Source organism: Ictalurus punctatus, chromosome 26 (genome assembly GCF_001660625.3).
Source record: "Ictalurus punctatus breed USDA103 chromosome 26, Coco_2.0, whole genome shotgun sequence".
NCBI lineage: Eukaryota > Metazoa > Chordata > Actinopteri > Siluriformes > Ictaluridae > Ictalurus > Ictalurus punctatus.
In genome coordinates, this window is record NC_030441.2 from 6,428,838 (window position 1) to 6,453,976 (window position 25,139).

General features: G+C 38.7%; 1 protein-coding gene across 8 annotated transcripts in view; it reads right to left on the bottom strand.

Annotated features, from left to right (window-relative positions):
* dmd (dystrophin) overlaps positions 1 to 25,139 on the bottom strand; it is a 241,529-nt gene that overhangs the window by 61,465 nt on the left and 154,925 nt on the right. For 7 of the 8 annotated variants that reach the window (XR_008393479.1, XM_053675989.1, XM_053675988.1 and 4 more), the window contains 2 exons: positions 4,429 to 4,490; positions 400 to 474 (listed from right to left, as the gene is read on the bottom strand). Coding sequence is in view for 7 of the 8 variants with exons in the window: in XM_053675989.1 (XP_053531964.1) it covers positions 400 to 474; positions 4,429 to 4,490 (137 nt within the window). In the remaining variant the exon portion in view is untranslated. Of the gene's footprint in view, positions 1 to 399; positions 475 to 4,428; positions 4,491 to 23,937; positions 24,223 to 25,139 lie in introns of those variants that run through there. The other variant, XM_053675992.1, reaches the window with a different exon arrangement.

Below are 25,139 nucleotides of genomic sequence, written 5' to 3' on the forward strand. Positions count from 1 at the left end.
TGACCACATCAAAATATTTTTATCTTACTCATTTATTTATTTAAAGTTAAAGTTAAAGCCTTGTTGGTAGCCTACGCCTGCTGGAATGAAAAAAAAATGTTCAGTGTTAAATATTTTGAAATCGTAGTTTTTGTAATTGTTTTTTTTTTTTCTTTGAAAAGCAAGACACAATAGTAAAAATTGTATTATTTTATTATATTTTTTCAATATATTATTATTTTGAAAAAAAAAAGGCAAAATAAATGACAAAAACGCGGGGAAAAAAAAACCAAAACAATGTGTTCGGTATTCGGCCAACACGTTTTTCATTACCAAGAATTTTAATTTCGGTGCATCCCTAATTAGAATTCTATTATTTAGTCATCAGTGTAACTGAAATTAAATTTGAAATGGACTCACAGCACAGAGCTTTCTGCAGCCTCCGTAACTTCATTGCTGTTCTGTATGCTGAAAATCTTACATTGTTGAGATCCGCTGTAAAATAGACATTATTATTATTATTAAATGACAAATGTGACACCTAAGCCTGAATTGGGTCAATTAGAATAACATTCAGTCATTAAATCTGCAGAGATGGACGGGCCCTCGCACCCTGGTACACGCTGGGCCTGCTCTGCCAGGGGAACGCCATTCCATTTTTTAGCACTTATATGTTGTTAGGAGTGCATCACGATGTAAAGCATGTCATTTTCTGTTGGTAGTAGGTGGCACTATGACTATAACTAAATATTGGCATGTAGATGTCTTCAGGCCAGGATTCCTAGCAAATGTGAAGTTTGGAGCAGATTGGACACGGTATGTATGAGTTAGAACAGCTTCCTTTTTCATGGCAAAACATCGAACTTTGTCAGACCGCCACGGCCACACCGTGCAGTGAAAGCTTTGCAATTTATCCTTAACGAGACCTTTAGATTAGACTGACCGAATATGATGTTGATCGGATGAAATCTCTAGGAGGAGTTCGTTAAAGTACGAGGCCTGGAAATGGCAAAATCTGAGCAAGAATTGAAGAGAAATATCAAAATGGCTGACTTCCTGTCGGGTTAAGGATAAGGCTCTAAGAGACTTACTGATTTTCTTACGTGTAGGTGAAACGAAGCGCGAGGGCTGCTTCGTTCAAATTTTGTAGGTGGCGGTTATCGCCATACGTAATTCTTAAACCTGTATCAGATGTAAATGTTCGCCACTTTTGAGGTGTGTGCGAAGTTCCATGAATTTTCGAACATGTTTAGGCCTCAAAAATGTGATTTGTTTCATATCGAACTTTGTCAGGCCACCACACACACGCCCTTGAACAAGAAATCAAAAGCTTCGCAATTTAACATCGCCAAGGCCTTTAGATTAGACTGACCGAATATGATGTGGATCTGATTAAATCTCTGGTAGGAGTTTGTTAAAGTACAAGGCCTGGAAATGGCTGTTGCCAGTAGGTGGCACTATGACTACAACCGATTATTGGCATGTAGATGTATTCATCAGGCTGGGACTTTGTTTTTACATGTAAGTAAAACAAATCTTGATAATGGTAATTTAAATATTGTAGTATTATGAACTTTAAATTTCCTGCAGTAGAAATAAAGATGTCTTCTGGATGCATGTTTATGAAGATTCGTAGATTAATGTTTCCACCTTGTGGTGTAATATGATATACATGTTTATTACAGAATATATATATTTTTTTAAAAATATAACTGATATTTACAAATGTCGAAATATTTCGGGTCGCTCCTGTGTATTTTACCGTCATCGTTGTGAATATAAACCATACATCCTGGGAGTAGTTCATTAAAATGAGTTTTGCATATTATGAAATGATCATAAATGTCAGAGGGCCAAATCGTTCAAAAGGGATTTTTTGTGGCTTGGATCAATTAATCAGATCAAATAGGAATTTTCTATTAACCCCAGCAAATCAGATATACTGATCCTGATAAACAATTATGTAAACATAACTCAATGTCCTCAGAACTTTGCAGTAAACACACCACTCAACTTTTCATTCAAATTCATCAAACCAGTCCTTAATTATAGGTGTGTGAGTAACTGAAGCTCCACCCCTCTAGGACTACTGCCATGTGGCAGCCATACTGCTTTTCAGTATATATTTTTTTTAAATATTGGAGGTTGAGCATCCCACGAGTATTTTGACACCAACTTTATAAAAGCAGGCCCAGAATTCTAGAAATTTTTTATGTTATGTTATATGATGATATATTAGCTCAATTGGAACCCCACCAAATGTCTGCCGATGGCGGTCATGTTTTTTTAATCTTTTTCATTAATCAAAAGATTACTTACTGATTAGCACATAGATGTAGCATACCCCATTTCAGCTTGATCGGACTTTGTTGAAAAACATTTATCTGACCATAGCTCTGCCTCCTGTTTATGACCACACCCCAAATTTTTGTGTATGACCACAATAGGCTTTCACATTTTGTGTGAATGCATACAAGCAGTCATGTATTACAGCTTTTTGAGTGAATTAGGCTCCGCCTCACATGATTCGATTTTCATGTGGCAGCTACATTTTTTTACATTTCAATATGATTTTAACAACTTTTGAAAAGGAGACTCCCCGAGTAGTTTGACATTTGAGTATTGTGATCCTTGGAGGAGAAACCATAAAAAAGAAAAAAAAATAGGTTTTGCATATTATGCAAATTAGCACACACAAAAAAAATCCATCATATCAGAAATTAGGGGGCAGGGCTTAAATGATGTAAGAAAAATACCAATAGAGTGCTCACTTTGCAAGCACTGTAAGAAAATGAAGCAAAAACACATGATGAATAACAGTAAGCATTACATAATTCATACTGGAAGAATTTGCTGGGGAAATTATCTGCATACTTGTTTCATCTGACCTCAACATTTTGCACAACACTTACAGTGGGGGAATAAGTATTGGACGCGTCAACATTTTTTTCAGTAAATATATTTCCAATGAGGTTATTCACATGAAATTTTCACCAGACATCAGTATTAACAAGAAATCTGCAAATATAAAGAATTCACAACATTAAAGTCCATAAATAAAGTTATGTGTAATAAAGTGGAATGACACAGGAAAAAACCAAAGAGCTTTCCCAAGACCTTCACAACCTTATTGTTGCAAAACATATTGATGGAATCGGGATACTGATGTATTTCAGAACTTCTGAATCCTCCAGTAAGCACCATTGGGGCCGTTATTCTCAAGTGGAAACAACATCACTCCGTCATCAACTGACCACGCTCAAGAGCTCCTCGTAAGATTTCTGACCAGGGAGTCAGAAGAATAGTCAGAAGAGTAGCCCAAGAACCAAGGACCACTCAGAAAGAGCTCCAGAAACACTTGGAGGCAGCAGGTGCCATCGTCACAGAGAAAACAATAGGCAATGCACTCCACTGCTCACGCTCACCCCGCAAGACTCCATTACTAAAGAAAAGGCATGTCGAAGCTCGTTTAAAGTTTACTACAACTCATTTGGACTAGCCTATGAAATACTGGGAGAGCGTAGTCTGGTCAGACGAGAGCAAAATTGAACGTTTTAGCTCTCATACTACACACCATGTTTGGAGAAGAAATGGCACTGCACATCACCCTAAAAACACTACACCAACAGTAAAGTTTGGCGGTGAAGCATCATGGTGTGGGGCTGTTTTTCATCACATGGTACTGGCAGACTTCATATTATTAAAGGAACGATGAATGGAGCCCTTTACCGGGAGATTCTTGAGAAGAATCTTCTGCCATCCACCAGGATGATGAAGATGAGACGTGGGTGGAGCTTCCAGCAGGACAACGATACAAAGCATACAGCAAAGCAAACTCTCAATTGGTTTCAGAGAAAAAAAAATCAAGGTGTTAGAACAGCCCAGTCAATCACCTGATTATGTTTAGAAGAACGGGCCAAAATCACACCTAAATACTGCGGCCCATTAATTTCTTCATACAGGAAGCGTCTTGAAGCCGTCATTCCAAACAAAGGCTTCTCCACAAGGTATTAAATACATTTCAGTTAGCGTGTTCAATACTTTTTTCCTGTGTCATTCCTTTATTACACATTTTCCTGTGCCATTCCTTTATTACACATAACTTTATTTATGGACTTCAATTCTTTATATTTCCAGATTTCTAGAGTCAATACAAAAGTCTGGTGAAAATTTCATGTGAATAGCCTCATTGGAAATATATTTACAAAAAAAATGTTGACGTGTCCAATACTTATTTCCCCCCACTGTAAGTCACACTGCAACCTGTTCCAGGTTTGTTTCTCTAAAATCAGATGCCTTCATATCATCAGACAAAAAGGGACAAGTACCCATACAGTACGTCCCAATTCTTATTTGAAATAAAAATGATGATGCAGCAAGTTTTTGAACTGTTCTATTTTGCTGTCAACGATTTGCGATTTGAATATATGCAAATAAAAACTGACTCACCTAAGGACTGGTACAATTCAGCCATTTTTGGATGGTCCCAACACGTTGTTTGTGTCTGGTGGCTGTAGGATAAATGCACAGAGAGCAATGGTTAGGGAAAATGGTAAACAACTCCCATTTTCAGCATACCCATTGGTAGAGGTTACTGCTCATTAATTTTTGAGGAAAAAAAAAAATTTATTTGTTATTTGAGTTTAAATTATTGCCATATCAGCCAGAGCTTTCAGTGAATTTGTTTCAGGGAAACTCGGCACGGCATACATAAGACTATAAATTCAACATAGCATAGTTTTAAAAAAATAAGCGCAATTAGCAAAACATATAAGGAAACACAGAAATCCCAAATTAAGAGAACCTAAAAAAATATTTTACAGCAATTCTTACAGTGAATAAATTAGAATGAACCCAACATAATCCAATATAATGAATGTGTGCACAACACCTTCTGTCTTTAATTTATTTATTCCTTTTCATATGGTTCATTTACATGTGATTCATTTATGTATGATTCATTTACATGTGATTCATTTTCATGAGATTCATATTCAAGTGATTCATTTACCTATGATTTATTTACGTATGATTCATTTACGAATGATTCATTTACATGTGATTCAATTTCATGAGATTCATATTCAAGTGATACATTTTCATGTGATTCATATACGTATGATTCATTTACGTGTGATTCATTTACATGTGATTCATTTACATGTGATTCATATTCATGAGATTCATATTCATGAGATTCATGTTCAATTGATACATTTTCATGTGATTCATTTACGTATGATTCATTTACGTGTGATTCAATTTTCATGTGATTCATTTACGTATGATTCATTTACATGTGATTCATTTACTAATTTGTTTCCCTTTAAATCCAGTTTTAGACTGTGATATTACAAAGGTCCTTCCAGATTATTACTTGCTACACTGTATGAGATAACCCCAGTAAAATTGCCTGAATTCTATGGTATAATTTGTTCACCATGTTAGGTTTAAATCCTCTAAAAACAGATTCGCAAGTAAATAACATTACATCCTTCAAAGCATTGGCATGTTCCACTTACTCTCACAATCCTCCAAACACGCACACACCCAAAGTCTCCATAAACAAATGAGACAGCACAACAGCTTCTGCCAGTCTCTTGGTTGGTCCGGATGTAAAATAAAACATGGTTTGCTAATCTTCACACGAGCTCTACAATATCTGCTAAGTATCACTGTTAATAAAGTACACTGCTTCCTCTTCTGCACCGAGAAGTAAAAAAAATAAAAAGGGATTCAATATGTATATGTCGAGTTACATAAATAAATTAAAAAAAAAAGGTCAATTATAAGTTTTCTGTTAGCCTGCTAGCCAGTATTACCTGCTGCTATAGGTCAATGAGGAAACAAGGAAAACCTCATAACCTGTAGGACTGAAAGATTTCAAATCATTTGTTTAGTGGCTTGATCTAACCCTCGATTATGTCAGAGCAGTGTCAGGGTTGATTAATTGCCACAGTGAGTTGCCTGAAGGAGAAAGCATTAGGTCACAATGTTCTGCAGATAAGACCTGTTGGGGTGAGGAATGAGAGACTCAAAAGACAGTAGTTTGACAATGAGCGCTACCTTAAGTGTGACAATGACTACATTTACATGGACAGCAGCAATCTAATTATTGACCTTATTCTGAATAAGACAATATTGTGATTAAGGTGTTTACATGAGTTGCTTTTAGAATATTCCTTTCATGTTCCCGTTTTACATGTTATAGAACATAGATCGATTAACAGCACACGTCATTACGTCACCGCGCCACGCCGTCCGACGTCCCTCCAGAATTTCACTTATCGATGTGCAGTTGGTCTTCGTTATGGTACCGTATACAGTTTTGGGTGTTTTTATTTTTAGTTTTACGAAAGCTTCGGGTGCAGTTGATTATTTGTCATGACATACGTGCGAATAGACGACTGCGTCCCAAACCGCGTACTTACCTACTATGTAGTAACCAAAATACATGTATTTCACCTAATGTATACTGTAGTTGGTAAGTACGCGGTTTGGGAAGCAGCCGTGCTCTCTTGTTTGCCGTAAAACGCTTGAGCGCTGCCGTGTGTGTACGTGTCCTGTCGCAAAATGCGGTGAAAACTCCCACACGACATTAATAGTGTGATTAAGGTGTGTACATGTCTGTAATACACGTCGATAATGCGACTAAAACAGGAATACTCCACACGTCTTAATTCGATTTGTGTTTACTTCGAATATGACTTCAGTCGGATTAAGGTAATAAAAAATTGCTGTTTACATGCTAGTTTCTTAATCAGAGTATCGTCTTAATCGGGTTAACATCGGATTATTGTTGTCCATGTAAACGTACGGACTGTGAAAATGTGGCCGTAAGGCCATGTGAGCTTCACGAGTGCGAGGTTGGCTGTACAAACAATAAACACGTAACCCCGTTATCCCTGCCAATAAAATAAAAGGGTTTTTGTCCCAAGTAAACAATAAGTAATTAGTATGTAAAATAATTAGCATGTACAGAATGTGTGGTTAATATATAGATGTGATGCTATAGAAACTTGTGCTGAGTGGATTCATAAGGTAGGAAGATTGTAGAATGAATAAACACTACCCTTCTATCAGAGATTTTGTCTTTGCCTTGCGCTCTTCCTTTATAAGATCGTCACACGAGTGGCTCAGTAAACTAAATTTAGGATGGCTTAACACTTACTTCTCCGTACCACGTATATACGCATTTCAGGCAATTGCAACGCAGTTTATATGAAATTGAAGATGATCTACACTATATGGCCAAAAAGTATGTGCATACCTGACCATAACACCCATATGTGGGCCTTCCAAATCTGTTGCCACAAAGTTGTAAGTAAATAATTGTCTAGAATGTCTTTGTATGTAGCATTAAGAGTTCCCTTCAATAGAAATAAAAGGCCCACACTTGTTTCATCATGGCAGTGCCCCTGTGCACAAAGCATGGTCCATGGTTTGCCATGGCTGATGTGGAAATACAAGTCTCACATATGGGTGTGATGGTCAGGCGGCCATTCCATAGGCTAGCGATGAAGAGTCATGTGAAAAAATAAGTATACCCCATGGAAATTGTTGGCTTTTTTGACATCTTTGAAACAGTGCCTATTAATAAAGTTTATTAATGTACCTGCACACAACCACAAGAAAAAATAGCTTTTTCAATCATTTATTCAGAAAAAATATCAATAGATGTGATATTCTAATGTGGAAAATTGAAGTACACCCTTGGCCTCAGAAGCTAGTATTGCCCCTTTTTGCAGAAATAACTTCTTGTAGGTGTTTTGCATAATTGTCCACCAGTCCCTGACATCAGCTTGCTCAAATTTTTGACCACTCTTCCATCCAATATTCTTTCAGTTGCAAGATGTTTGAGGGTTTTTTTGCATGTACCTCCTGTTTCAAATCTCCCAACAACATTTCAAAGGGATTCAGATCTGTGCTTTGACTAGGCCATTCCATAACCCTCCATTTCTTCTTTTTGAACCATTCCTTGGTGGATCTGCTAGTGTGCTAAGGATCATTATCCTGTTGAAAAGTCCACTTTCGATTCAACTTTTATACAGATGGCCTCACATTATCTTCAAGCACTCTGTGATATGATGCAAAATTCATCGTTTCCATGTGACTGATCTGTTTTCTTGTTAATGTAAATTGTGAAATTAATTGTCAGTTTTATGTGTCAGTTGATAGAGTGCTTTATTAATATTAATTACCAAATTAGCCTAATGGAGCTATAGCGCAAGTCTGTACGTTTTGGTTAATCTCATGTACTATGAGCCCAACAAGCAAAATTATTTTCCCCTTGATTTCTTTGGGTTCTTCCAAACACAAAAAGCCACAAGAACCATTTAGCTTCTTTTTATTTTTTTTTGCTAATTTGCATAATATACAAAAAAATACTTTTACAGTCCACTCCTAGGTTTTTTGACTTTCACAAATTTGGTGTCAGTCTGCTCGGGAGAGTGTGAACCACAATAAATATCAAAAATGTTGAAATTTGTAAGCAATATGGCCTCCACACTTCAATCAGTTCTAACAAGGTGGAGCCCAATTTACTCAAACAACTGTAACTCAATTCTTTGCATGGATTTGAATGAAACTTCATATGTCCATGTAAGACAACATTCTAAAATCTTTAGATTTTTCTATTTATCTGCATATATATGACATAAAACATCCTAACAGTAAACAAAGAGAACCCAGTTAAACCAGTGGTTCTCAACCCGAGGAGAAATCGGAAGGGGGGAGCTAATTGTTTTCAAGAAAAAGACAAAGAAAACACACAGACAGCGCATCATTTGGGTACTCTGTGTATTTCCTCTTGCTTTTCAAATAGAATGTGCATAAATGAAAATCCCCCCGTTCCCTCTCCCTCTGCATTTTCTTTTTGCTGGGGAGAGGCGGATTAAATCATAAATTAATTATCATAAATCATAAATTAAATCATTTATTTAATTGGGTCAATGCAGACCAGAGGTTGCCAACTTAGTCGTTTTTCAGACCCCTTTAGCGCCTTTTTTAGCCTAGCGACAAATCTAGAGACTTTTTGGACAAACCTTAGTAACTTTCCAAAAGTCAGCATTAATGTCCTGCAAGCGTGAGGTCTTGCTTTCCCGCTGCACTCTCACCTCTCTCTGCGTCTGCTCTGTTCGGTGAGTGTTAAATCTCCGGCTCTCAGCCAATGTCATGGATAACGAGACGCGCCCTTCGTCGTGATTTGCATAATTCATATGGAAATGTTTTTAGAATGCAAGACGAATGGAATGCAACATGTTTTACACGTTATTACAACCTAATTCCCTTGTTCGAAATGGTTATATTGTTCAGAAACATTTTTTATAATTCATGTTCCGTACCTGTTAGCTTATCTATAGATAATCAGTATACCTGGTCTATGATTACCTAGACCATAATCATAATCATATGGGGCGGGGGGATCAGGACATGCCACATGATAGGGGAGGCTTTAGTTACAAAAGGTTGAAAAGCTAAGAGTTAAACAAATGAGATAAAAATATTATACTTGGTTATTTATTTATTTACTTACTTATTTGTGAATCGGCAAACTGAAAATGGATGTTATGAATGGTAATGTAAGGTATTTGGCGATTTGGCCACTGCAACAAATACTTCTTTAACACTAAATCCTTAAATTTCTCATTTTAAAAACAATACACTCTCTTTAAATAAGTAATAATTTGAATTCATTCAGATTTCTGTGTTAATTAGAATAAATTCTTTATTCTAATATTCTGAGATACTGGATTTTTGATTTTCCTGAGCTGTAAGCCGTAAACATTAAGATTAAAACAAAAAAAAGGCTTGAAATATTTCCTTGTATGTGTAATGAATCTACAATATATGAAACGTTAAAAAGATTACGTGTTTTAAGCGTGGGTGTGAACACTCCCATTGACAGCCATTGGGGCTTTAAATGGACCACTTAACACGCTGTAAAAAAACGTCCCGGTGTGAACAGGCCTTAAGAGTCCACAAGGACAAAGGGCCCCAGGCTAACTTCTAAGCAACTAATGTCCTCTCTCACATTGGCTAGTGTTAACGTTAATGAGTCCACCATCAGGAGAACACTGAACAACAATGGCGTTTATGGCAGGGTTACAAGGAGAAAACCACTGCTCTCCAAGAAGAACTTACTTTCCATATACTTTTCATTCACAGATATGTAATATTGGATCATTTTCCTCAATAAATAAATAACCAAGTATAATAGTTGTCTCATTTATTTAATTGGGTTCTCTGTATCTACTTTTACGTATTGTGTGAATATCTGACGATGTTTTCGGTCAGATTGATGCAGAAAATTCACAAACTTTCAAGCACCACTGTATAGACTACAGGGCATATGCACAGACAGTTCAAGTAAACTGAAGTAAAGTGGAAAACCCATAGAAAAGCCAGCTGTGTATGTCTGTGGGGCAAAACTCATCATGTTGAAAAATATGTACACCCCATGGAAATTGCTGTGTTTTGTTTGTTTGTTTTTTTACATATATGGACACGAAAACATTTGACCATCTTTGAAACAGTGCCTATTAATAAAGGTTATACACTATCAAATGACATGAAATTGACATTTTGTAGTAATTTTCACAATTTAAATGAACAAAAAACAACAGAGCAGTCACATGGAAAGACTAAGCACACCAATACATTTACCACATTTTTCAAATCCATTTACCCAGTTAGAATCAGGTGCTCAAGATCCGGTGCCAGTGATTAGAATCTGCTCAGGGAGTGCAGGTGGAATCTGTTTTATTTATTCCTCTCTCATATCTAGTGTACCTTTTGGTATTGAGGTGTGCGGTGTCATCATGCCAAGATCTAAAGAGTTCTGTAAGACCTTCAGAAAAAGGTTGTGGATGCCTATGAGTCTGGTGAGAGATTTAAAAAGATCTCCAAATTATTTGAAAAATATCATTCACTGTAAGGAAAATAATCTGCAAGTGGCACACATTTCAAACGACTGGCAGTTTGTCCAGCAAATTCAGCCCAAGAGCAGACCGTCTGATGCAAAAAAAAAAAAATTTTATCACAAGATCTGCTAGTGAGTCTTGCAACTGCTCTTGTCAAAGTGCAAGCTTATACAATCAGAAAGAGATTGCACAAATTTGACCTACATGGGATGCGTGCCAGGCAAAAGCCTTTGCTATCTAAAAAAAACGAATCAAAGATAAGAGTTGTTTGGCCACAGTAACAGCAGACATGTTTGGTACAGACCGAAGACAGCTTTTCAGGAGAAGCACCTCATACCAACTGTGAAGCACGGTGGTGGAAATGCTATGGTTTGGGGTTGTTCCACTGCCTCAGGGACTGGACAGCTTGCATTCATTGATTCAACTAGGAATTCTGCATCATATAAAAGAGTGCTTGAAGATAATGTGAGGCCATCTGTCCAAAATCTGAACTTGAACCGAAAGTGGACTTTTCAACAGGATAATGATCCTTAGCACACAAGCAAATCCACCAAGGAATGGCTCAAAAAGAAGAAATGGAGGGTTATGGAATGGTCTAGTCAAAGCCTGGATCTGAATCCCTTTGAAATGTTGTGGGGAGATTTGAAACAGGAGGTACATGCAAGAAAACCCTCAAACATCTTACAATATTGCATGGAAGAGTGGTCAAAAATTCCAGCACGCCGATGTCAGGGACTGGTGGACAATTATGCAGAACACCTACAAGAAGTTATTTCTGCTAAAAGGGGCAATATTAATTTTTTCTGAGGCCAAGGGTGTACTTACTTTTTCCACAGAGGAATATCACATATATTGATATTTCTGTTGAATAAATGATTGAAAAAGCTATTTTTCCTTGTGGTTTTATTCAAGTATATCAACTTTATTAATAGGCACTGTTTCAAAGATAATCAAAGGTTTGCTTGTCCAAATACATAAAAAAAAAGCCAACAATTTCCATGCGGTGTACTTATTTTTTCACATGACTATATAGCTAGCTCGATTACCTGGAGGAACAACAGCTGCATAGGTGGGGTCTGCAGCAGGAGCAGGTTCCACACACACAGATGGCTTTTCTTTGTTTGGACAACAGATGTTTGACCCGTCATTAGGTTACAGCCCCATGCTTAGGCATTTACAGCCAGTTAGGTTTTTATTGGGTGGTTTACAGCGCAGCGCACTCACAAGTTAAACTCAGATTTATTAGTTGCTCTTTTTCTTGGCCTTACGAGACACAAAATCTTAGATAATGTCATTGAAATTATCAGTGACATAAAGCCAGATCTCTAACCGTGACATACAAGTGGCTCAGTCTGTCCTGTCAAATAGGAAAAACAAGAATTTCTTTTTTTTTTTTTTTTAATTAAAGGCAGTTTACAAAATTTCTGACGCATTGGTAAAATGCCAGGCGAGGTAAGGCTCTATTCACATTTGGAAAATTATTTTGCGGACTGCTTGAAATTATTCAAAAATCTCATTATGCAAGATTGGTTCTTCTTTTGAAGTTAGGCATTCCAAAATTATTCATGCATATGAGGCTATATTTTTAATAATAATAATAATAACTTGCAGTTATATAGTTTTTTTTCCCCTAGAAACTCAAAGCGCTTTGTATAGTATGGGGGTGGGAATCCCCTCAACCACCACTAGTGTGTAGCATCCACCTGAATGATGCGACGGCAGCCAAAGTGTACCAGAACACCCACATCACACCAGCTATTGGTGGAGAGGATCATCAGTCATGCAAGTGACATGAATGACAGCCAACCAGAGGCCACCTCTGAGCTCAGATCCTAAGGCTTCAGCCCCACCTAGCCCTAATTATAATCCAAGTCTGCTGGAAGGTGACATTTTTCTTAATCTTCAGCTCTCTAACAGAGCTCTACAAGGTTTTGTGCCAAAATAGATTGGCATTTGCAACTATCCATGATTCCCACTATCTTGACTAAATCCCAAGTCCCAACTGAATCGATGCAGCCCCATAGCACGATGCCGCCATCACCATGCGTCTCCACGACTATGGTGTTCTTTGGCTGAAAGTCTTGTTTCTGCTCCAAACATATCTTTTAGAATTATACCTAGATGCTACCTTGGTCTCATCAGACCATAACACAAAATGGTTTGGGGTGACTGTATGTATGTTTTGGCAAAATGTACGCAGGCTCGGTGTTTTTTTTTTTCCTTTGAGTTTTGCACTCAAGTCTCCATCAGTGAACAGTTGATAACTTCAACAAAACAGACTTCATGGTAAAACGATAATGAATGTCCTGGTTACACAATTGCACTTTTTGACTATATAGCACACAGTTATAAAAGGGGATTACTTTACATTTATTATAATACATTTCATTTTACATATAAATATTTATAAATAACGTTTTCCCACTGATGAAGTCCTTTGTTGTGCTGACAATGCTTTTTTTGAATCAATGTCTTGCGGCATGATGAAGTTCATCCCAATTAATTTGAATGCATTTCTCTCTAAATTGGCAGACAAAATGTTCCTGTAAACTTCTGAATTCATTCTGCTACCATCATGATTTACATCGATAAAGATTAGTGAGCCTGTTCCAGAAGCAGCAATCCAAGCCTTGACACTACCTCCACCATGCTTGACTGATGAGCTTCTATGTTTTGGATCATGATCAGATGCTTTCTTTCTCCACAATTTGGCCTTTCCACCAATTTGGTAGAGGATTATCTTGGTTCCACAACTTTTGTAGCTCATCTCTGGATTTCTTTGCGAATTCCAATGAATTTTCATCTTGTGGTTTAGCCTCTATATTTCTGCACTTGAAGTCATCTTTGAATGGTGGTCTGTGATACCTTCACCCATGCCCTGTGGAGGCTGCCGGTGATCAACAGTCACTGACTGTTGTTTTGGGGGGTTTTGTCACAGCTCTCACAATGTTTCTATCATCAACTGCTGTTGTTTTCCTTGGCCAACCTGTTAAATGTCAAGCTGTTAGTACACCAGTGGTTTCTTTCTACATTACAAATTGTTGTATTGGCTGTGCCCGATGCTTTGCAATAGTTACGATAGATGTTCTTTCTTTTCTCAGCTTCAACACGGCTTGTTTTTTCTCCCATAGACACCTCTCTGGTCTACATATTGGTTTAACCTTTTTAACAACAACTGCACTCTTTACAGGCAAAACTTAGGGTTCAACCAAGAGTAGACTTTTCTTTTCTTTTTTTAATATATCCTTCCTGGTAGCTCAAACCAATCTGGCCATTTTCCTCTCTTATCAACAAGGCATTTCCACACAGAATTGTCACTCACTCAGTATTTTTTGTTTTTCGCACCATTCTGGTAAACTCTCGTGTGAAATTCCCCAGAGATCAGCAAAATCTGAAATACTCAAACCAGCCCATCGAGCACCGACATGGATCACACAGATAAAGTCACGACGATCACACCCTTTCCCCAGTGCTAATGCTTGACGTGAACATTAACTGAAGCTCTTGACCTGTATGTGCATGATTTTATGCATTGTGCTGCTGCCACATGATTGGCAATAAGTCTATAAAAAGACTGGTGGACTGTCTGACCCCACAGAACTCAATCAGGTAACTAAATGCTTGGAGCTTGCATTGTAGATGATGTAGCCCCACTTAAAAAAAAAAAAGATAATTAGAGAGAAAAAACGATCACCTGGTATAACGATCACACACAGAATTGAAACAGATCACTCAGAGTTAGAACGAAAGGGCGTCGGAATAATTTGGTAGTATTCCAAATTGCATGGAAGGAGAGCATTCTGAGGATCTCCGCTACATCCACATTAATCCGGATAAATCTGAAAACGTATTTCTCTCTACGTTTTGGCCTTCCGTCCACACTGAGGTGACGTTTTTGTCCAGCAAAAACTGAGCTTTTCGGAAACGTTTTCGCGTTGTAGTGTGAACTGAAAAAAAAAATGCAGATAACCAAAAACAATAAATCACTTTTTAAGTCATGTGACCCATTTAACTCAATTTTATAGTCTTGGGTTACCCGCAGCATCAATCCCACCTTTTTCTCCGTCCATTTTAATAAATTCTGTGCTTTTCCTTGACATTCCCGCACCAAATCAAAGAGACGGGAAGCAAATAAACACCTGATGGAAATGACGCAGGCCAAAGCTTCATACATTTTTGCGCATGCGCGGTGTAGGGATGTACGCGTTTTCAGACACTTCCGTGCGAACGCGCAATTTCTGGAAAACATTTGAAAATGCAAGTCTAGACGGAGAGCATTTTAATATGAAAATGCAGTTTTCAGATCTATGCGAATTACTGTGGACATAGCCTTAGTGCTGCTAGATCAGCAGGTCACCACCTTAAGATATATATATTTTTTTTTTAAATGATACTAGATTCTTATTTAATACAGTAGTAAATTTAAATGGTAATGGTAAATGGTCTGCACTTATATAGTGATTTTTTAACCTTAGCGGTTCCAAAGCACTTCACGCTGGTTCTCATTCACCCATTCACACACACTCACACACCAATGGTAGCAGAGCTGCCATACAAGGCGCAAACTTGTTATCAGAAGCAACTTGGGATTCAGTGTCTCGCCCAAGGACACTTCGGCATGTGGAGTCACGTGGAGGAATCGAACCGCCAACCCTACGATTAGTGAACAACCTGCTCCACCACCTGAGACACGGCCGCCCATGAAGACCACAGAAGCACAGTGTGTAGTTTTAATGACTTACTTTTTTAAGGACAAAATTTTTAAATATTAGGCAAAAAAATCTGCATATTAATTTAAAGTGCACCGATTATGGTTGTTCAAATATGACCTTTCACGTAGTGTGTTATAGAGCTGTTTGTGAATGTAATAAGTCTGCAGGGTTTCAAAAATCAAAGCAAACAGAGTTTTTGACTCCCAAAAGAAGGAATCGATTCTGAACAGCTGAAACGAGTCGTTAGTGATTCCAGACTTTACTTCCTGTACTAACCTACGTAGGTATGTAACAAAACCCCCGCCTCTGGTCTTTACCGGCTGCTCGCGAACAGACGGAGCTGAAACTCGTTATGGTAGTGGGCGTTTTCTTTTTGACACACGCTGACAGTGGCAGACCAATCACGACAGACTGGGACACCTGACCAATCAGAGCAGAGCAAAGATGCACCGATACTAAATTTCTCAGCCGATACCGATAACTGACTATTCAGAGTGATATCGGTCGATACCGATAACCGATAGTTCTGCCTTTTATACCTTCTTTTAAATGAATAATAATTAATTCCACAAGACTTGATTTCGCTGCTGCTCACTTCCGGTGTAAAATTTCAGCAGTGCTGTAAACCCACAATAGGTGCTCTTTAAAGTCAAACGCGGAAAATTAGCAGTCAACCGAGGCCGTTATACCCGACGATATTTGCCATTTTTAAATGATCAGCATCGGCCCGATGCATAATCCCATTCGGCAGATATGTCACAAGCCAGACTTTTGACACCATAGAATGCATAACGCATTCTTCCCTATTCCGTCTAAAAAAGGCCACTCAGAAGTGAAGTGAGCATCTGACAGACAGTAAAACGGCCGGTCATCGTTCGCTATTTAACTTGATGTTATGTAATATTACACATAACGCCACTTCAGCGTGCAACAAAGTTTTATTCAAACAGCACCATTAGATGCCCAGTGGTAGTGAACAAGCTCGTAGTGAGCTCCCGCGGGGACACGGACATGCAGTAAACGAATTCAAACAAAACTGAACCACTCGTCCTCACAATCACAAATTCCACGACTGGTTCTTCCAAAGACCCACGCATCGCCTTCTGTACATTTTAAACAAGACGCTGTTTTCCCATTGACTCAAAAGCCAGTGTACCCCTGAATGAAAGCTGGGAGGAGACACTGGACGCAATATAATGCGAGCAGGTAAGTTTAAATTCCTAGATTTTAAATTCATGTGTGCTGTATGCTGTATGTAGCTTAGCATGTAGCATGCTAAGCTACATGCTGCTAACTAAGCATGCAATGGAAAAAAATATATACTTTTTTTGTTGTTTTTTTACAAAAGAGACAAAAACACAACAGACAAATCGTTTTCATTCAAATATCATATATCCTATATTTTGACTTAAGAAAGTAAAACAAGCAGTCATTGGCTAAAGTAACTACAGGAGATTTATGAGTAACTATTTATTGTAGATAAAACACGTGGAATTACACGCACTATTTTTGTCTTTAATTAATGTCTATTGGTCAAATTTGTTCATTAAATGAATTATTAATATTATCTATAACCTGCGACTGGATTAAAGCAGCACTAATTATTTATGTTATTAGAAAATAAAATTATACACACGTTTTTAATTAAAATGGATTTTCTTTTTTTTTTTTTTAATTCTGCTAGATGGCGGGACAGAAAACAAAAATCCTATGGGAATACTTTACAGACCCAACACCAGGGAATGCAAAGTGCAATATTTGCAGAGACATGGTAGAAAATGGCGGCTGCAACAGGAAAGAAAAAAAAAAAAAACACACCACAAACATGTGGCGTCACCTAAGCGGTCACCTCTAATGAGTCTAACGTGCTATTTTATTGACTGGGAAAGTAAACAAGTTTTCTTGCATGTCAAGGTCATGTTAGTGAGAGCTTTCTTGACCTGAGTGACCGGTGGCGTATTACATGAGATACGGTAGTGACTGTGCTCAGAGATGGCGGTGCAAATGTTGTTAAAGGCATAAGATTTGCAGCAATGCCAGACTTCGGCGTCTGTGGAGAATGATGACATCAGCAGCCAGAGAGCAGTTGGGGATATAATTGCTAAGTTCAGGATGTATTCAACACACTTTATTCACTATACAAGCAACAACAACAACAAAAAAAAGTCTGAGGGCCATAAAACAAAGAGCTTGGCATTCAAAAGCATGGCATCATTCAAGTTGTGCCTACCTGCTGAACTACACTCTGCACATTGCAAAGGATGTTGGAGCAGAAGTGTGCCCTGAATGTTTATGCGAGGGAACGTTTCATGACCAAGTGCGGATCAGTGGGATATCATTTTAAATCTGGTAGACACTGGGCCCTATTGAAGAAGTCACCCTTGAATTGAACAAAGCAGAGGCGTCTTCAGCACAGAAATACTAGGAAGGTGCCTCCACTTTGTTGATTTCAAGGATGACTTCTTCAAGCAAAGGATCCCACAACCAGAGGAAATAAAACACAGACAGACAATGTTGCAGTGTTTGTTAAAAATACATAAATAAATAAATAAATAAATAAAGGAACAAATGTTTGGCGTTGGCAACACTGCTGGATTCTCAATATAAAGGCCATATTTTTACTGCAGCAGGCACAGTGGATAAACCAAACAATGGATAGTGCAGGAACATGCCACAGCCTCAGAACAACCCGAAGCCACTAACACACATGAAGGCCAACGACCAACAAGTCCTCCTAAACAAGGAAAAAGAGAGGCAGAGGAACCCACCGGTCTTGATCGAATTCATACCGACATCCATGGAGCTCAAAATCCTGCTGAACCGTTACCTCAGAGAGCCACTAACTGACAGAAAGAGTGGTCTATCGCTGAAATGGTGGAAACACTCAAACCCAGCTGAACCTCCTTGCACCACTGGCAAGAAAATCTCTCTGCTCCACCCCCTACTGTTCCAAGTAAGAGAGTATTTACTGAGTTTGGGGGTCATTTATGATACGAAGAGGAACAGGCTCACTGGAGAAAATACAGAGAAACTTTGCTTCCTGCATTAAAACGTGCCACTGTTAAACTGGGACTACTAACCAATGGGACGAGTAATACCGCGTGCACTCCGTTTGTTTTGTAAAATAGTTGTTTGTGTAAACAGAAAACTTCAAGTGAATATTTCTGAAGTTCTTCAGAGAAAATTACATAAATATTATGCACAGTAAACGTTCATTTAGTTTCAGCGATTTTCTGCACGTCTCATTTATCGTAATTAGATCCGTGTTATATCGGCCTCGTGTTAGGTTGTGCTCTATCAGCATCGTTTACGGTGACACTGGTTGGTAATTGAAACCTTTTAGCTGTACTCATGTTCAACACACGCAAATCAAAGAGGGTTTGGACTGAATGCGCGGTGTCATGACATCACGCGGCCCAAATCGGTGTTCGTTTCGAAAACTTTGCAAGCTCCTCCAAATACTGTAGTGTGCTTGACTCGGCGATTCTGCATTTGCTTGACTCGGCGTTTCTGCGATCGTTAAATCCTGGAGGGATTGGTTAAAATCAACTTGTGTATTAGATCCCCTACCTACTCATCACACACCTCGACCCCTGCCAGCTGTCTACCTATAGGTCACTATCGAACCTCCCCATCTCATCAAGATCCTAGAAAAGGTTGTACCTCAGCAGTTAGGCTCATACACGCATAGGAATTACATTAATGAAATCTTTCAGTCCGGATTTAGGCGACATCACTGTTCTGAGACAGGAATGTGTTTTCTGGCTTGTGTTCCTTTACCCTAGTGCAGCTTCATAATATTCTTCTAGACACACACAGAAAACGTTGCTTGAGTTAAGGGAATGGCTCTCTGGCTCCAGGTCTTATTTGACTGATTGTTATCAGTTTGTAGATGTAAATGGTGACTTTTCTATACATAGTACAGTAAAGTTTGGTGTTCCACTGCTCTTTTCTCTATATGCTACTTCTGGGTACAATTATTCGTAAACATGGCTTCCACTGCTATGCCAATGACACACAACTATATGTTTCAACAAAGCCAGATGAGAGACACCAGCTTAATAAAGTTGAGGAATGTGTAATGAACATTAGACACTGGATGCTGAGTAACTTGCTCCTATGTAATTGTACCACAACAGAAATACTTCTACTAGGACCAGACGCAGCTAGAAGTAAGCTTCGTGATAACACAATAACTCTGGATGACATTTCAGTTACATTATTTGCAGTAATGAAAGACCTTGGTGTCATTATTGACTCTAGTCTCAAATCTCAAATAAGCTCATGTACATTTTACTGAGATCGCTTTTTTTCATCTAAAAAATATCGCCAAGATAATAAATATATTTTCACAACAACATGCAGAAAATAAACGATTTCATGGTTTTGTTACCTCTACGCCGGACTATGTAATGCCTTGCTGTCTTGCTGTTCCAGTAGGTTCATAAACAAGCTCAAGCCCTTACTAGAACCGGAATGACACACTAAAGCCATAAAATGAGACATATCCCACTACAGACTTCACAAGACTATACTGACAAAAAAAAAAAAGAAAGAAACCCCGATGCTCATTCTGAAGATCTTTTCAACATGTGTAGCACTGCTTGAACTCTATAGTATACAGTTGTTTAAGAGTAATCATGTCTAACCTCGCTATCCCATGTCACCCAGAAGAGGATGGGTTTGAGGAGGAAAATATACAATCACTCATGACAGTTAGCTGGTTAGCTTGTGGCTAACAAATGACAAAAATAGAAGCATTCATTTTTCCTGACTTTGTAGCTCGAATGCACTGAGATAGAAAAAAAATAATAAAATAAGTACGTATGTAGCAAGTGCCTCATTTTAATAAGGATTTACAAATGACACAATTTGCGTATTCATTTTACACAAATTAAAACTAGTAACAATATTTGGATTAATACTTCCTCAAACATAATTCTACCAAATAACCTTCAGCAGGAACATTTCAAGCAATAATCATATTATATTAATATCGGCCAAAGAGAAATTGGCAACATAATTATTTTTTTTAAATGTACCAAAAGTGTCAATCTATGTATCTGGTTTGTTCAGACCCCCTAGTGGTGTAGATGGCAATAAATAAATAAATAAACAAACAAACAAACACTAAAAGCTGCATGTCATCAGTCAGAATAACAAGCAATCTACTGGCTAATATATCCCTCTGAGCAAATGGGGTCCACAGGACACACAGTCCCAAAAGACCTCGGAAAAAGAAATGACATTATGATTACAGTTCTTTACATCAGGGAATCAGAGACACAAATTTCCGGACTCCGATAAGTGAATTGACAATGACGTCACTCCCCAGCGACCAAGTTCTTCATTCAGAAAACGATTACTGATGTCTTTTCAGCTGGAAATCTCCCTGGCTCCGCCCAGAGCCAAACGGTAGATACGTCTCGCTGTAGTAATTTCTATCTTCTCCCAAAAACACACAAGTCCTTTCCCTATGAAACGTTATTTCTGAATGACATCTTCCCAAACCATCTTTCAGTCTTTACCCACATTTCTCAAAGATCTACAAATCCATGAATACCTCTCTCACCACGACAACCCTTCACATTTCTCTGTGGACATCAGAGCCTGTACACAGTTATTCATAATGAGGATGGATTGAGAGTCTTGAAACTTTTTCTGCATCAGCAACTGGAAAAGCATCCAGCTACTGACATTTTATTAACCCTTGTGCGTCCTTATGGATCTTTTTTCTTTTCATTCTTTAAAAATCCTTTTGTTTGTGTTAATGCAAACAGCATACATTTTTCAAAAGGTTTGTATTTTTATTGGAATTTTTATATTTCACCCTCATTTGACCTTAAGGACAAAAATGTCCCCGTTGAAACCCATTCAAACTGCAATATTTAATCCCGACGTTTAATCAAGCTTTCTGCGTTAATAGGCTTTTATTTTGTTGACAAGGTTTCAAAACACTGGATATTTTTTTTCTTTTCTGAAATGTGTAGTATTTTCTCAGGTTTAGCTTCTGGGGAAAATACATGCGTTTCCTTTTTTCTGATTCTGCTGTGTTCTAGAGCACCGCAGACCAACGGAATAAACGATGCAGATATAATCGCGTGGGAGTTTGCACGGATATCAGAGTTGTGGTTTGTACGTCTGTACTGGAAACGTACGTGAACAGTTTGAAAGAAAGAAATGATATTGTAGTGGAGATCACAAATCCCACCATGTATATGGATCAAAGAAGGTCACTGAGCTTTGTAGATTTTGCATTATATAAAGAAACCAGTGTTTAAAGGGATACATTTCTGAAAATGAATGAATGTTTGGTCATTATGATCAGATCTGATGCTGCTAAAAAATCCAAGTCAGTCATATTAATATATAATATTTCTTTGACAGTTTTTTGACATGAACATTTATGTCCTTTATGGACCCGAGTGGTAGTTTTTTATTTATTTTATTTTTTAATGACACTGTATAAAAATATGAACGCAACAAAATTAATGTAGTTGTTAATATTTGACACATCAAAGACTGTAATAATCAAAGAAAAAAAATCTTCTTAGCATTTAGTATATGGATAATAATAACTATTTTTCTTTTTTTTCCCCCATAAAAAATTCGTCTGTGGCATTATGTAAACAAACCAGCATTTGTAACGAAAGAGTTACAATCCAGTAAATGAATGAATGTTTGGTCATTATGATCAGAACTGATGATGGTAAAAAAAATAAAAAATAAAAATAAAAAACGACATCAGTGAAAATGGGGGGGGGGGGGGGGGGGTATGAATGTATAATATTTTTGGACAGGACATGGACATGTTTGTCCTCTATGGACCTATGTGTAACTTTTTTTTAATTGACGCACAAAAGTTGAGATGAACAGAACCTGCACTGAACCTGTACTGAACAGAATCAGAGCCTGAACTGTACAGAGCCTGCACTGAACAGAATCAGAACCTGTACTGAACAGAGCCTGCACTGAACAGAGCCTGTACAGAGCCTGCACTGAACAGAGCCTGTACAGAGCCTGCACTGAACAGAATCAGAACCTGAACTGAACAGAATCAGAACCTGCACTGAACAGAATCAGAGCCTGCACTGAACAGAATCAGAACCTGTACTGAACAGAATCAGAACCTGTACTGAACAGAATCAGAACCTGTACTGTACAGAACCTGCACTGATCAGAACTTGCACTGAACAGAATCAGAACCTGTACTGAACAGAATCTGAACAGTACTGTACAGAACCGGCACTGAACAGAATCTGAACCTGCACTGAACATAATCAGAACCTGTACTGAACAGAACCTGCACTGAACAGAATCAGAACCTGTACTGAACAGAACCTGCACTGAACAGAATCTGAACCTGTACTGAACAGAATCTGAACCTGTAATGTACAGAACCGGCACTGAACAGAATCTGAACCTGCACTGATCAGAACCAGAACCCGTGTACAGAACCAGAACCTGTGTACAGAACCAGCCCTCTAAACTGCTTCAGCTTTAACTGCAGGTTTGAGTGGTTTTACAGACAGCACTGGGTCCTGTAGGGAAAACCCTGTAACACTAACAATGTCCCGCTAACTTCAACACGAACAACCAAAACACATCATCCCCACAATCATCCCACAATCATTCAGCACAGAAATATTTAAAGATATACATATTTAATCTCTGCAGTCTCGAACATGTAAAACAGCTGAGACTTGTAAACATGGCCTTGTACCAAATCTCACCACCCGACCCTGAATACACCTCCGGAGAGGCGGAAGATCTGTCCTAACGCATCAGGCCTCACACACACACACACACACTCTATACCCCTACCTCCCCACGGCGAGGAAAATCAACTCCCTTCCGTCTGCAAGATCTATTTAACCTGAGGTCTGAGCACACACCACACATTTAATCCAGATACTAAACACATGATTAATCACTGAACTCTGCACAGTAACCGCTTTAAAGTGCGGTGAGAATATCAATCCCGAGAAAGGCCCTCTTCAACAAAAACATGGCTTTAAATACGAGATATAATCCACCAACAGCCAACGAGCCGAGTGTTCGTGTGTGGAAATCATCAGAGGTCTGTAAGAGGTAACGCGCTGGGTTGATGAGGACGGACCGACTCGCACCGCTGTAATGAAAGTGAGTGTGTTTACTGTGGAAGAGGAGAGGCACCTGCTAGGACTGTACAGCTCGAGACAAACTGCCCTGCTACAACAGCTCTACCGGCTAGCCTTAGCTAACATCATCTGAAAACTCCTTCACTGTCCTCCGCAGGCTTTTACTCGACATTTCGAGACACCACTGACGCGGACCGCACTTACTTCCTCAACTGTTCCCTCATCCTGTTCGCTAGATTATCCAGACGAGATCCCGGAATCTGGGGACTCGATGTCCTTGCGAGTTGTCCGCCTCGGTATTCCCTCTCCTCGGAGGAAAACGCGTTAGATTTCCCTGCAATCTCCTCGCCAGGTCCCTCTGCTCAGACAAGGCGGAGCTATTCCTCTCTCTCCCTTCCCCCAAACGCCTTTACTCAGGAATCCTGCCAAAAACCTGGCCAAGAAGAAAAGCGTTGTGTGCCTGGTCGAGTGGGGGCCTTAATGGCAGCTTCAAGCGTCAAATACGTCTCGCAGCAGTCTAGCAACAACAAGATGGACCTGACGGGTTAACAATTAGACGCCAAGCATTAATGTCTGCGCTGTTTCAGCATTCAAGGGATTCAATTAACCACACTGTAAACAAACTCACTGGCACGAACTCGTCGAGTTGTACTACATGCAGCCTGAAATCAGTCTCACAATAAGCACCAGATTCACATTCATGGCAGACGACTTTATCCAGAGCGACTTCCATTGATCTCATTCACTAGGTTTACATGGACAACGATATTCCGGTATTAACCCGATTAAGAAACTAGCACGTGAACAGAGATTATTGATGACCGTAATCCTCGAAGTAAACACAAATGGAATTAAGATGTGTGGGGTATAATGTTTTAGTCGCATTACTGATGTGTATTACAGACATGTACACACCTTAATCACACTATTAACATCGTGTGGGAGTTTTCATCGCATTTTGCGAAAGGACACGTACACACGGCATCGCTCAACCGTTTGACGGCAGACAAGAGAGCACGGCTGCGTCCGAAACCGCGTACTTACCTACTATATAAGTATGCGGTTTGGGACGCAGGCCACGGCTTCAAGCGGTCGTCTGTTTGCACATACGGCATGACAAATAATTAACTGCACTTGAAGCGTTCGTAAAATTAAAAATGAAACGCCTAAAACGGTATACGGTACCATAACGAAGACCAACTGTATGTTGATACGTGAAATTCTGGAGGGACGTCGGACGGCGTGACGTGGGAACGTAATGACGTGTGCCGTTAATCGCTCTATGTTTATGACATGTAAAACAGGAACATGAAAGTAGTATTGTAAAAGTAACTCATGTAAACACCTTAATCAGAGTATTGTGTTATTCAGAACAAGGTCAATAATTAGATTACTGCTGTCCGTGT